The sequence below is a fragment of the Eutrema salsugineum genome, unplaced genomic scaffold (assembly GCF_000478725.1).
Source record: "Eutrema salsugineum unplaced genomic scaffold, Eutsalg1_0 scaffold_3, whole genome shotgun sequence".
Classification (NCBI taxonomy): domain Eukaryota; kingdom Viridiplantae; phylum Streptophyta; class Magnoliopsida; order Brassicales; family Brassicaceae; genus Eutrema; species Eutrema salsugineum.
In genome coordinates this window covers 8,464,498-8,475,363 of record NW_006256756.1, presented here as the reverse complement: position 1 = coordinate 8,475,363, position 10,866 = coordinate 8,464,498, and the positions used below count along the sequence as shown (strand labels likewise).

The window sequence follows — 10,866 nt, the reverse complement described above, 5'->3', positions numbered from 1 at the left end:
ATTCACTTTAAATCTTACATGATATATTTTTATTGGTTATAATAGAAGGGGGTGAATAATGAGGTTCACCCTAGGGGTAAACCCCAAGAATTGTTCTAAAAAAATCATACATCTCCATTTGAACTCTGCGCTACGTTGAACTCATGATTTTTTTTCGATGATAACATTAAAAAAAAACTCCATTTAACAATTTTTGAGATGCTGTTTATCAAACCAAAAAAAAAAATTATGATGAAGCTTAGTCATACGTTTGACCATATCTTTTTTTTTTAAATTAATAAAATATTATATATAATTTCAATCCAAACTAGGAATCAACCAGATTTACAATCGAAATGAACCAGAATTACAAAAACCAAAACTAAACTCGGTTGAACCGACTCAGTATGATACACTGGTTAGGTTTAGGGTTTAGGTCGACGAATGGGGCGTTCAATATTCTTCGCATAAGCTTTTGCTATATTAGTCAACATTAGTAGCATAATGTCCTAATCTGATTCATCGTCTTGCATTTCGTTTCCTTCCTCTGTCAAATATGTATGTTCCTGTTCTTGAATAGTGCTTTCCATGGTAATACACCTACAAAAGAATATATAGTTAAAAAATGAACAAAGTTGTATTAGGAAGTCAAATTAAAAATGTGTTATAAGCCACAAACACATAAAGAAGTAAACAAATGTATGAATATTATAACTTCAACGATGCAACAAAACAAAAAAAAAGTTGGTATCATAAACCAATCCATAGCGTAGCTATAAAATAATCAAGAAGAAGCAAACCCAAAAAAAAAAAAAAAAAAAGACAAATCACTCAGAGCTAATATTGCTTTGGATCCAGCCAAAGCGTTCTTCTGGTGACATATCCGTAAACACGTCTTTCATTCCCAATGAGTTGATAAGGGTAACTGCTTTGAATTTCATGCTCTGGTTCACATTAGGAACTTCTTTCATGGCATCCCAAACATTGTTTTTCTTTTTTCTCAACTTCTCTTTTCTCAGCTTCCAATCTTAACTTTTCCTCTCTTTGTTCAGCTTCTTTTTGTTGTCTTTCTTCCCTTTGTTGTATGATGCTAAGTATCTTGTTGCTCACAGCTATCATAGAATCACTGTTCAGCTCATCGGAATTCCTAAATGATTCCGTTCTAGATCTCTTCCTCGGGATAAGTTTCTCTGCACGAGCTCTCAAATTTGTTGCTGAAAATGGTGAAGCATCATATTCCAGTGGTGATCGCTTTTGAGATGATAATGGAGAGCCATCATCATTGCTCTCATCAAAGTTCAAGTTTTCTTTAACTTGACCATCATCAACAGAGTAGGTACGAGCATCTGTAGTTTCACCCAAACCAACTGAAAAACTACCATTAGCCGTTGAACAGTCAAATAAAATTTTCAAATCTTCAAACTGATCATTAGAGTCATATCGCATAAACTTGTGGTTTGGATGTGCCTGTAAAAAAAGTGAGACAAATATAACTATGACGTGCATGTAAAAATACAGTTTAAAATAATATAAGCAAGTGAGACATATATAACTATTACGTGCATGTAGAAATATAATTTAAAACCAACTAAGCGAGACATATATATCTATGAATATATTCAAAGACATACCTTTAGATAATTGCACCATACTTCATCAGGAGCAGTAAATCTTTTCATGACAGGATCCCATCCAAAACCCGAACTGAATCGTAGAAGCTCCACATAACTTTGATATTGAGATTTAAGAAATTTTATTCGGCTCAGATAGTTCTTGTGAGTTTTTTGGCATCCAAGTCTCTCATTAAGAACCGGTAGTATTTTATGCTCCACTGTTGCCTTATTCATTAGACCACCAACAGAATCACGCCATCCACGTTGAATTCCCTCCACAAGTAGTTCTATCAATACTTTGGTTTCGTCTGGAGTCCACTGACTATATTGTTTTTCTTTGTCACCCATTGTAATCTTATTCAAAAAGTTATCATAGTGAAAACAATAAAAAACATGTTAAACAATCAATCGGTCACACATACTAACCTCAAAGCTTCATCATATAACTACTAAAACAAAAAAAAAAATAAAGATAGAAAAAAGATAGTCTATATTACCTGTTCAAGATGATGACTAGAAGAACAATGAAGTTTTCTTCTACGTCAAAAGTAAACCATCATTATAAGCAAATAAACATGCCTTATTCAAAGATATGATATTTTGAAAACAAGCATAAAATATATTCACCTTACATTTTTCTTTAAAAAAAAGTTATTAAAAATTTACAATAATCTGCAAGAGTTATTACAAGAATCATTGAGAATATTGATAAACGGATTCTTAGAATCCACAAACTCTTTGAGATTCTTACAATCTATAAAATTCTTACGACTTTTATAATCTATAAAAATCTTGTTTTCAATAACCTCCCTAAATCTGTGTTAGAAGAGACACTCCTTACGGCGGACGTCAAAACCAGCATCCCAGTGAAAACGACCACCACACCAAAGGAGTCTCACGGCCATACCGGAGGATTTAGCCGAGGCAAAAATCCTTACTCAACCATCTATCCGGGACCACACAAGCAAATCCGACAAACCTTTCTCAAAACTTAATCCTCGATCCGGCCTACAAAGGAAGTGCCAACGGTCGGTGAGCAAAGGACCATGAAGCCCTCTACCACCGTCGCATAGATTGAAACTCCGACCCCCACAACCTCCTACGACACCTCCTCGAATTCTGCAGCAAAACCGCATCACGAAACAGCGTCGGCAAGTTCTTGAGTCCTTTCCTCGGATCTCTATCAGCCGTCCTCCAACGTCACGGATCTACAAAGTAGTCATTAGTCACGCTTTCTTCCGATTTCTTCCGCCGTCCTCTAGTGGCAAGGGTCAACGAAATAGTCGCACATCGTACTCGCCTGTGCCACAACTAACACAGCTCCACTTCGAAGAGGCAATTGCTCCACGCCACGCCCTGACGGAGAGGAAGAAGTCGAGCATCCTGGTTCACCTCGATTTACCAGCCAGTTAAAAAGCTCAAACAAGAAAAAAAGAAAAACGAAGGGAAAGTGAAGACGGCGGCTAGGGAGAACAGAGAGAAAAGTTGCGGAACGATTGTCTGTGTCAGCTGGTTTGACCATATCTATTACGAAAATTAATAACATACCACAATATAACCACCAAAACATATATAAAAAAATGAAGGGTGAGTTGTTTGTTTAAAATTTTCTTCTCTCTTGGCGTTATCATCTGAACTCGTTCGGCCTCAATCATATCAATGCCGCAGATTCAGTGAGTATTATTACAACCGTGTTGAGCCATATATCTTAAATTACTGATCTATTCATAAGCTTAAAACATATGCTGCTTTTAGTAGCATTTCCTTTCCTTATAAGACAAATGACTCACATAAGCTTAAAACATATGGAATTTTATAGCAGATGAAAATGTAAGACAAATAACTCACATTCGAAAGGGAATGAAGGTAAAAAGGTAGTAGGTCTCCATCCGATGGACAATGGGGTGGCAAGCCGCATGCTACTGGCAATGGCCGCAGAGTCACGATTGTCTACGATAGGTTGCTACATCATATATCTACCATGCATATTTTTTTTTTGTTCTTGGTATCCCAACACATATTAGGTTCTTTGGACGAAATAAAACTTGTTGAACCCTAAAAATGTTATAAATTTTTTGCAAAATATTTTCCTTTCTCTATATTGTTAAAAATTGGACCAATTTTCTAAAAAACAAGGAATCAAAGAAAATTGAGAAAAGATCACAATTAGGTCAGAGAGGCTCTGAATTAAGCTATACAGTTCATATATTAGGTCCGTTCTTACAGCAACCACGTATAAAGCATTGGGAGGCCGCCATTCATGTTGTTTGGTATTGGAAGTGTGCTCCTGGTCAAGGTGTGCTTCTAAGTTCGAAGAATAATCTGTCTTTTTTTACCCTTTTCTCAAAAAAAAAAATAATCTGTCTTTTTCAGTTTATTGCGATGCTGATTGGGCTGTGTATCCCCTGACTTGACGATCTCTAACTGGATACATCATCATGCTTGGTGACTCAATTGTTTCATGGAAGACTAAAAAAACCGTCATACAGTCTCGCGTTCATCGGTAGATGCTCGAGCTACTGGAGTCGTTGGGAATTAAACCTGTTGAGCCAATGCCTTTTCATTGTGATTACAAAGGTGCCTTACATATTGCAGCTAATCCTGTTTTTTACGAGCAGACTAAGCATATAGAGATCGACTGGCATGTTGTTAAAGTAGTAGTTTTGGAAGGCATTATCGCTACCCAACACATTGGCACTATCGAAAAACTTTCAGACCTCTGAACCAAACTTCTTGGTTGGCAACAAATTTCTGTATTTACTTGACTAGATGGGCGTTCCAGATCTACATGCTCCATCTTAGGGGAATTATTAGAATAAGGACTATTCTTGTAATTAGATTTTCTTGGAGAATAAGTATCGTATATATCTCTTTCCTTCTCCTTAAGAACATAGACCGACCTTGTATAGGATATATAGGAATTTTACTAAATCTTTCGACAGACATAATAAACAGAGCATTCTTAATTTTTTTATGGTAGCAGAACCCGATCACACACTGTCCAGTTTAAGCTAAAACCGATATGATTCATCGAAAATGACCCACCAATCTTAATTTTAAATCGGTCTGACCTGAATTAGTCGACTGATCTTACCCGAAAATAATTTTATAATAGGATATTGTCGAGATTAATGACTAAACGCACCATTATCTCGAGGGGACATGTGAGAATATCCCACATCTAAAATTGGAAGAGATTTCGGATAATATATAGGTAACTTGGACCAGTCCACTCTTTACCAATTGATTTTGATTTGAAAGTCCACAAAACTTAACAAAAATCAGGAATACAAATAGCAATGTACGCCAAAATTCCATGGATATCTGAAATCTCCAAGTTTGAGTTGATTACTCGAATTACTTAATGAGCATCTGATTGAAGAATTAGCTTTCTGAGGTTTCTTTGTTTGGAACACTACAACTCTGATTTTATTTAATTTAAGAAAAAATTGGAAATATAGAACAAAAAATGAAGGTATTTGTCTCCTTAATACTTTTTTAAAAAACAATTGTCCCTTTAGTATTTATGCTAATTATAATCCTCTTTTACCCCTTAAAAACGAATTATTTGATATTTAAATAATTTTTTAAGTATTATTAATTAAGATATTGAAATTAAAACCAAAAAAAACTTTCCAAGGTAAAAAAAAATCAAAAATAACTTAAAAGAAAAAAAAAGAGCCCGGCTTCTTCTCATTGTCTTCTCCGTCATCGTCTTCTTCTCATGCAAATCAAAGCTTTTCCCTTGTATTTCTGAAAGACCAGTAATTCTAAGAAGTTTTCGTTCAAGTATGTATCCAATTGTCTGCTTCTTCAATCTATTCAACTGATTTTGATTATTAGGGTTTGAAAACGCCAAACTAAATCTAGATATTTTTTATGTAGTGTTGATATGTGAATATCAACAAGGGGTAAAATAGTACTTTTAGATCGGCAAACTCGGTTTTATTAGATCGAATCGAATGAGTACAAGTGAGTTCGGTTATCAAGTAAATAATGACGAACTAAGACTTAATAAAACTAAGAACCTAGCGCAATGAGTTCTCAGTCTCTAAGTCTTCTCTGGAATATCCTTTTTTTCTCTGGCGTCGATTCGTCTCCCTTTATATATATCCTCTAAGTCGGTCCTCAAACATGTCTTAGGCGATATGGGACCGAGAGGACTTTCCTTTTCTCTCGGTTCCTTTCCTTTTCTCGTGTTCGTTTCCTTTTTCAAATAGGAAGCTTTCCTATTTTTGACCGAACTCGGGGAGCTTCTCCGTTCCTTCGAGAAGCTTCTCGCCGACCTCGGCTTAATGGGCTGCGTTCGGCCCAAGATTTCACTCAGCCCAGTCTTCCCGGTACATTCCTTCGTAAACCGGGCTTATATTACGCCCATCTCGGTTTGTACCGGAGAAAACCGGGGTGCGGTTTTCATTTCCAACAGTTAGCCCCCCCCTCAGTTCGATGAAAGGGAATGACTTTTTAGTCGAACTCATTTGATACTAAGTAGGTCACAAACCGAGCTCGGTAACCGCAGATGATTCGTATTCCGGACGTTTCGCACTCTGTCTTCAATGAGGCGCGTGAATTCCGGGATCTTTGCAAAAATCGAGGAACCCACGATTCCCACTGTTTATAAGGGAAAAACTTCTTCTCGCATTCATTACTCTCGTTCAAGCATATATAAGGTACGCTGCTCTCCATTCTCTCTAGATTTTTGTTTCTCTCTCTAGTTTTTATTCGTAGTTCTCTCTCATTTCTTCAACTTTTGCCGCCGCAAACCCTTGATTTTTCCGATCAATCTTCAAACTTCCCGTTCGATCTTTAAACTTTCCGATCAATCTTCAATCTTTTCCGGTTGATCTTCAAACTGTTCTTCATCCCTCTTAGATCTCCTTCGAATCTACTTTTCCGAGCTCAAAAGGTCTTCCAGTTCTTCAATTAACTCTTCTTCTAATCAAATCCTTCCGGAGGATCGCCGCGAATCCTCAGAGCCGAGCTCTTCCTCCTCAAATCCTCATCTATCAAATTCGTCTCAGGGAGATAGCAATCCCCCACAACTAGTTCGCAAGAACTCTAGGTCTGTTGATGCGAGCAGCAGCCGTGCTAGACCTAGAGTCGAAGCTACCGAACAATTGACGACAGAAACTCACGAGACGGAAGCTCGCGCTCGACCGAACGCTGGTGGTATCGACCATGAGATCGAGGAGGTCGAGGAACCTGAAGGAGAGAATCAGGAGGAGAATGCCAACGAAGCAGAAGATGCCGAGGACAACCTCGAAGCAGTGAACCATGCTTCACCACCGCTTCCAAGACGAAGGATCGTTCGCCCCAACAACGTGCCATCTTCTTCCGTTACTCCGGGTGCTGTTCAGGCCGTGCTCGAAGAAAATGGGCTCTCGGACCAAATTACTTTCATAATTCCCGAAGCTGGAGATCGGCCGTGGGACGTGCCCGAAGGTTCCTCTGCGTCTACTTGACCTATTTCACGCAGTGCGGGCTCTCGCTTCCTATCCCCTCTTGTCTCCTCGGATACTGTAATCAGCGTGGTGTAGCTCTCACTCAGGTGATGCCAGCCTCGGTAACGAACTACATAGGGTTCGTTACTTTGTGCGATGAGCTCGGTGAAATTCCCTTCAGTCGACTGTTTGAGGACCTCTTCTCGGTGAACATCCACAAATCCAAGGAGTGGTTATTCGCCGCAAACGCTAAGCCGAAGAAGAACATAGTTACTGGGCCTAAACCCAGTAAATTCAACGACTGGGAATCCTTGTATTTCTATCTCGAGATGAACGATCTCACCGTCAGCAACTCTGACATCCCAACTCAATCGGAGTGGAAGATTCCGATTGGTAGATTAGATGATCTCATACTTAGTTAAATTCTGACTTTGTTGCTTGCTAACTTTATTTCGTTCCATCTTTGCAGGCCGTCATCTCCCAAGTCTTATTCTCAACTCCGAGCTTACTTCTGAGTTCGAAGCAGCTTTTAGCGAAGCCGGTAAGCGTCGTTGGCCCGAAGTTTGGGAAGAAATTCTTCAACGCCGATCTAAGAAAGCAGGTTTGATTGTCCAGCTTACTTTCATGTTCTTATTTTGAGTTTATTCTGGACTCCTCCTTGACATATTTTCACTACAGCTTCTGTCCGAGAACCAAAACCACGGAAGCCAAAAGCTAGAGCTAACAAGCCCTGAGCTGCTCCAAGACGAAAGGCACCTAAGTCGCAAGCCAAACGCACACGAACTGCCAGGATGCTTTCGCTGGATGAGATCCCAACTTTGTTCGACGAAGAGGAGCCGAACGTTGCCGATCCGACCCCCATCCCTGCTATCGAAGGGACCAATGAGCAGCCAGAAGAGCTGCCGCCTGCTGCGAACTCACCTGACCAAGCCGGTCAAAAGAAGCTGAAGAAGAAGAAGTCTTCAAAGAAGATTAAAAAGATTGAAGACTCTTCTCGGGCACAGGACGCTCCTGCTGAGCTCGAGGCGCCAACGGCTGTGGCGTCAGACCTCGCTCTTTCTCAAGATCGAGCTGAGGCTTCTCATTCTCGAAAGAGACAAGCCGGAGACCGCGCCGAGGGTTCTCCAGAGCCAGAGCCAGCGAAGAGGGCTAAAGTCTGTTTTGACTATGATGAGGAGACTCCTTTTGAGGAGAACATCGATGCCTGCGCCGAGCTCTACCATAAGATCTCTTCTCAGGTTCCGAGTCTGCCGGCAGTCACCGAGCTCCGCTTCCCCAATATGTACAAAGGGATCGCACGTACAACTGCTGTGGTAACTTTCTGATTCCACTTCTCATTTTATTATTTTCTTCAAGTATGAGTTCTAACTCATACTTTATTTCATGTAGCTCGCCAGTCAGACCAACAACTTGGTCGCAGCGTATGAAGTCGCGCTGTACGACGAACAGGTTAGGATTGCCGAGCTACAGGAGAGGGTCTCCAAAGCGGAAGAGCGTCTAGCCACCGAACTCCAAATCAACGACACTCTCCATTCTTCGGTTGAACTGCTGAAGCAAGAGAGTGCCGAGCTGAAAGCGGTGAGAAAAGAGCTGACCGAGGCTCAAAATATGCTTGCTCAGGAGTTCGAGAAAGATCGGGAGCGACTTCGGGCCTTGGTGACCCACTGGAAGGGTCGAGCTAGGAGCGTTCACGCACAGGTTTGCGAACGCTTGGAGAAGGTGATCCGCAGCTTGGACGACGCAGATCGAGCCCGAAGCCTTACTTGGTGGTTAACCAGCTTACTGGAGTTCTTGGCTTCATTAAGCAGTTGAAGAAGAAAGGCTTGTACGAGGTCCCGCCTGAGATGGTAGCTGACATCGAGGCGAAACATGCTAAAGCTCTGGAGGACTTCCGCTCGGTCGATGCTTGCGTCCTTACCAAAGAAGACAAACGGATGTCTCCATTCCCTGAAGAGGATGATGCGCCGGTCGTAAACGTGACCCAAAGTGCTCAGGATCCAGTGGTAGGCGAACAGTTCGGCTCGAACGAAGACATGCTCAATGCTGACCAAGCTGCTACTTCGAAGACCGCTTAATCTCTCTCTTTTTCTTTTTAATCAAACTCAACTGCCCTTTCATGGGTTATTTTGTAATTTTTATCTTCCTTTGAACCCTCGGTGGGTTTCTTTTGAACTTATTTGCCTCTCGGGAGGCTTTTAATTATATGCTCGTTTCTCTTCTTCTTTCTTATCTTGATGATTTTAGAAAAAACTTTCAAGTAGTAAATCGGCATCTAACTTGAACTTTGACTTTATTTCGTCGGTAACGATTTGTGATTAATACTTAAGTACTAGATCGGTACATAGTAGATGATGTTCGAACATAACTTTTATCTTTCGATAGCAAATTGCGATAATTCGGCTTACGTTTTGCGAGTGTTGAGAACTCGGCTTACGGTGCGAATCTGAGGAGTTCGGCTTATTGTGCGAGCGTTTTGAACTCGGTCTGGGGAACCCAAGTGAACCGTGTCGTACTGGAAGAGTGAAATAATTCGAACTCCTGTAAACGCACGAAACGAGTTCAAGGTCTTTCTAAGTCGAACCTAAGTATGCGAGATGTGCTCGACTTATTGATCTTGGTGACTTAGAAATTTAACTGCGGGACTGGCCCCGGCTTTTGATATGTGGTTTTACCACGGCACCATGTGGGTGCGTGCGAGACGGATCTTGGCTTTTTAAGTTTGCATTCATGTGGAATGCTATCGAACAACTGGCCAGGAAGTCGATGTAAGAACAAGGAGTTCGGTATCTTGTGATTTCCGAACTAGAACTTAGACGTTTCTGACTTAATAAACTTTATTGATGTTATAGCTGGACTCGATAACGAGCTGCCTACGTACCCTTTGAAGGGATCAAGCCATCCGTCTAACTTCATGAGTTGATAAACACCGGGCTTAACAACCTTCATTACTTGATATGGTCCTTCCCAGTTCGCGCCGAGTTTTCCTGCGTTCTTTTCTTCTGTGTATTGATAGACCTTGCGAAGTACGAGATCACCATCTTCAAAGTGACGGCCTTTGACCTTCTTGTTATAGTAACGAGCTGCCAGTTGTTGGTAGTTTTGTATTCGGAGTAATGCTCGTTCGCGATGTTCTTCGACTAAATCGATTGTGTCGAGCATCATGTTGTTATTCGCGTCGGGTTGCTGTGTGAGCATGGTTCGGCGAATACTTGGGATGTTGAGTTCGGCTGGACACATAGCTTCTGTACCATATGCAAGGTAGAATGGCGACTGACCGGTTGAACGTCGTGGTGTAGTTCGGTGAGACCATAAGACACCATCGAGTTCGTCCGCCCAAGTTCCTTTAGCGGTATCGAGTCGCTTCTTCAGACCATCGATAATGGTTTTGTTCGTGGCTTCGGCTTGTCCGTTTCCTTGCGGGTACCGCGGGGTAGAGAAACATAGTCGGATTTTCCACTTAACGCAAAAATCTGTGAAGACTATTGAAGTGAACTGGGTTTCGTTGTCCGTAACGATCTCGTATAGGACTCCGTGTCGGCAGATGATAAACTTCCAGACGAACTTCTTGACATCGATTCCATGAATCTCGGGGTACGCCTCGGCTTCGACCCATTTGGTGAAATAGTCCGTGACGACCAAAACGTACTGCTTCTGAGTCGTAGATCGACGAAAAGGACCGATGATGTCCATTGCCCAGCGCATGAAAGGATATGGTGCGGTCGAGGTCATCAAGAGCTCGGTCGGAAGGTTGATCATTGGGTCGTGTCGTTGGCACTTCTCGCAGCGTGGTGTATACTTTTCGCAGTCAGACAGCATAGTAGGCCAGTAGTAGC

The 10,866-nt window shown here is 41.2% G+C and overlaps 1 protein-coding gene and 1 pseudogene across 1 annotated transcript; one reads left to right on the top strand and one right to left on the bottom strand.

Annotated features, from left to right (window-relative positions):
• Positions 1-806: 806 nt before the first annotated feature.
• Positions 807-1,940, bottom strand: LOC18014292 (annotated as a pseudogene).
• Positions 1,941-7,824: 5,884 nt separating this feature from the next.
• LOC112085356 lies at positions 7,825-9,108 on the top strand. Its single transcript, XM_024154564.1, has 3 exons — positions 7,825-8,346; positions 8,423-8,731; positions 8,842-9,108. Exons 1-3 carry the CDS (start codon positions 7,825-7,827, stop codon positions 9,106-9,108), a joined length of 1,098 nt encoding a protein of 365 aa, XP_024010332.1.
• Positions 9,109-10,866: the final 1,758 nt, after the last annotated feature.

Coding starts and splice junctions, on each gene's coding strand:
- LOC112085356 (XM_024154564.1), top strand. CDS start 7,825: ATGCTTTCGCTGGATGAGATCCCAACTTTGTTCGACGAAGAGGAGCCG. Junction 8,347..8,422: donor TCGCACGTACAACTGCTGTG/GTAACTTTCTGA, acceptor TATTTCATGTAG/CTCGCCAGTCAGACCAACAA. Junction 8,732..8,841: donor CTAGGAGCGTTCACGCACAG/GTTTGCGAACGC, acceptor TTCATTAAGCAG/TTGAAGAAGAAAGGCTTGTA.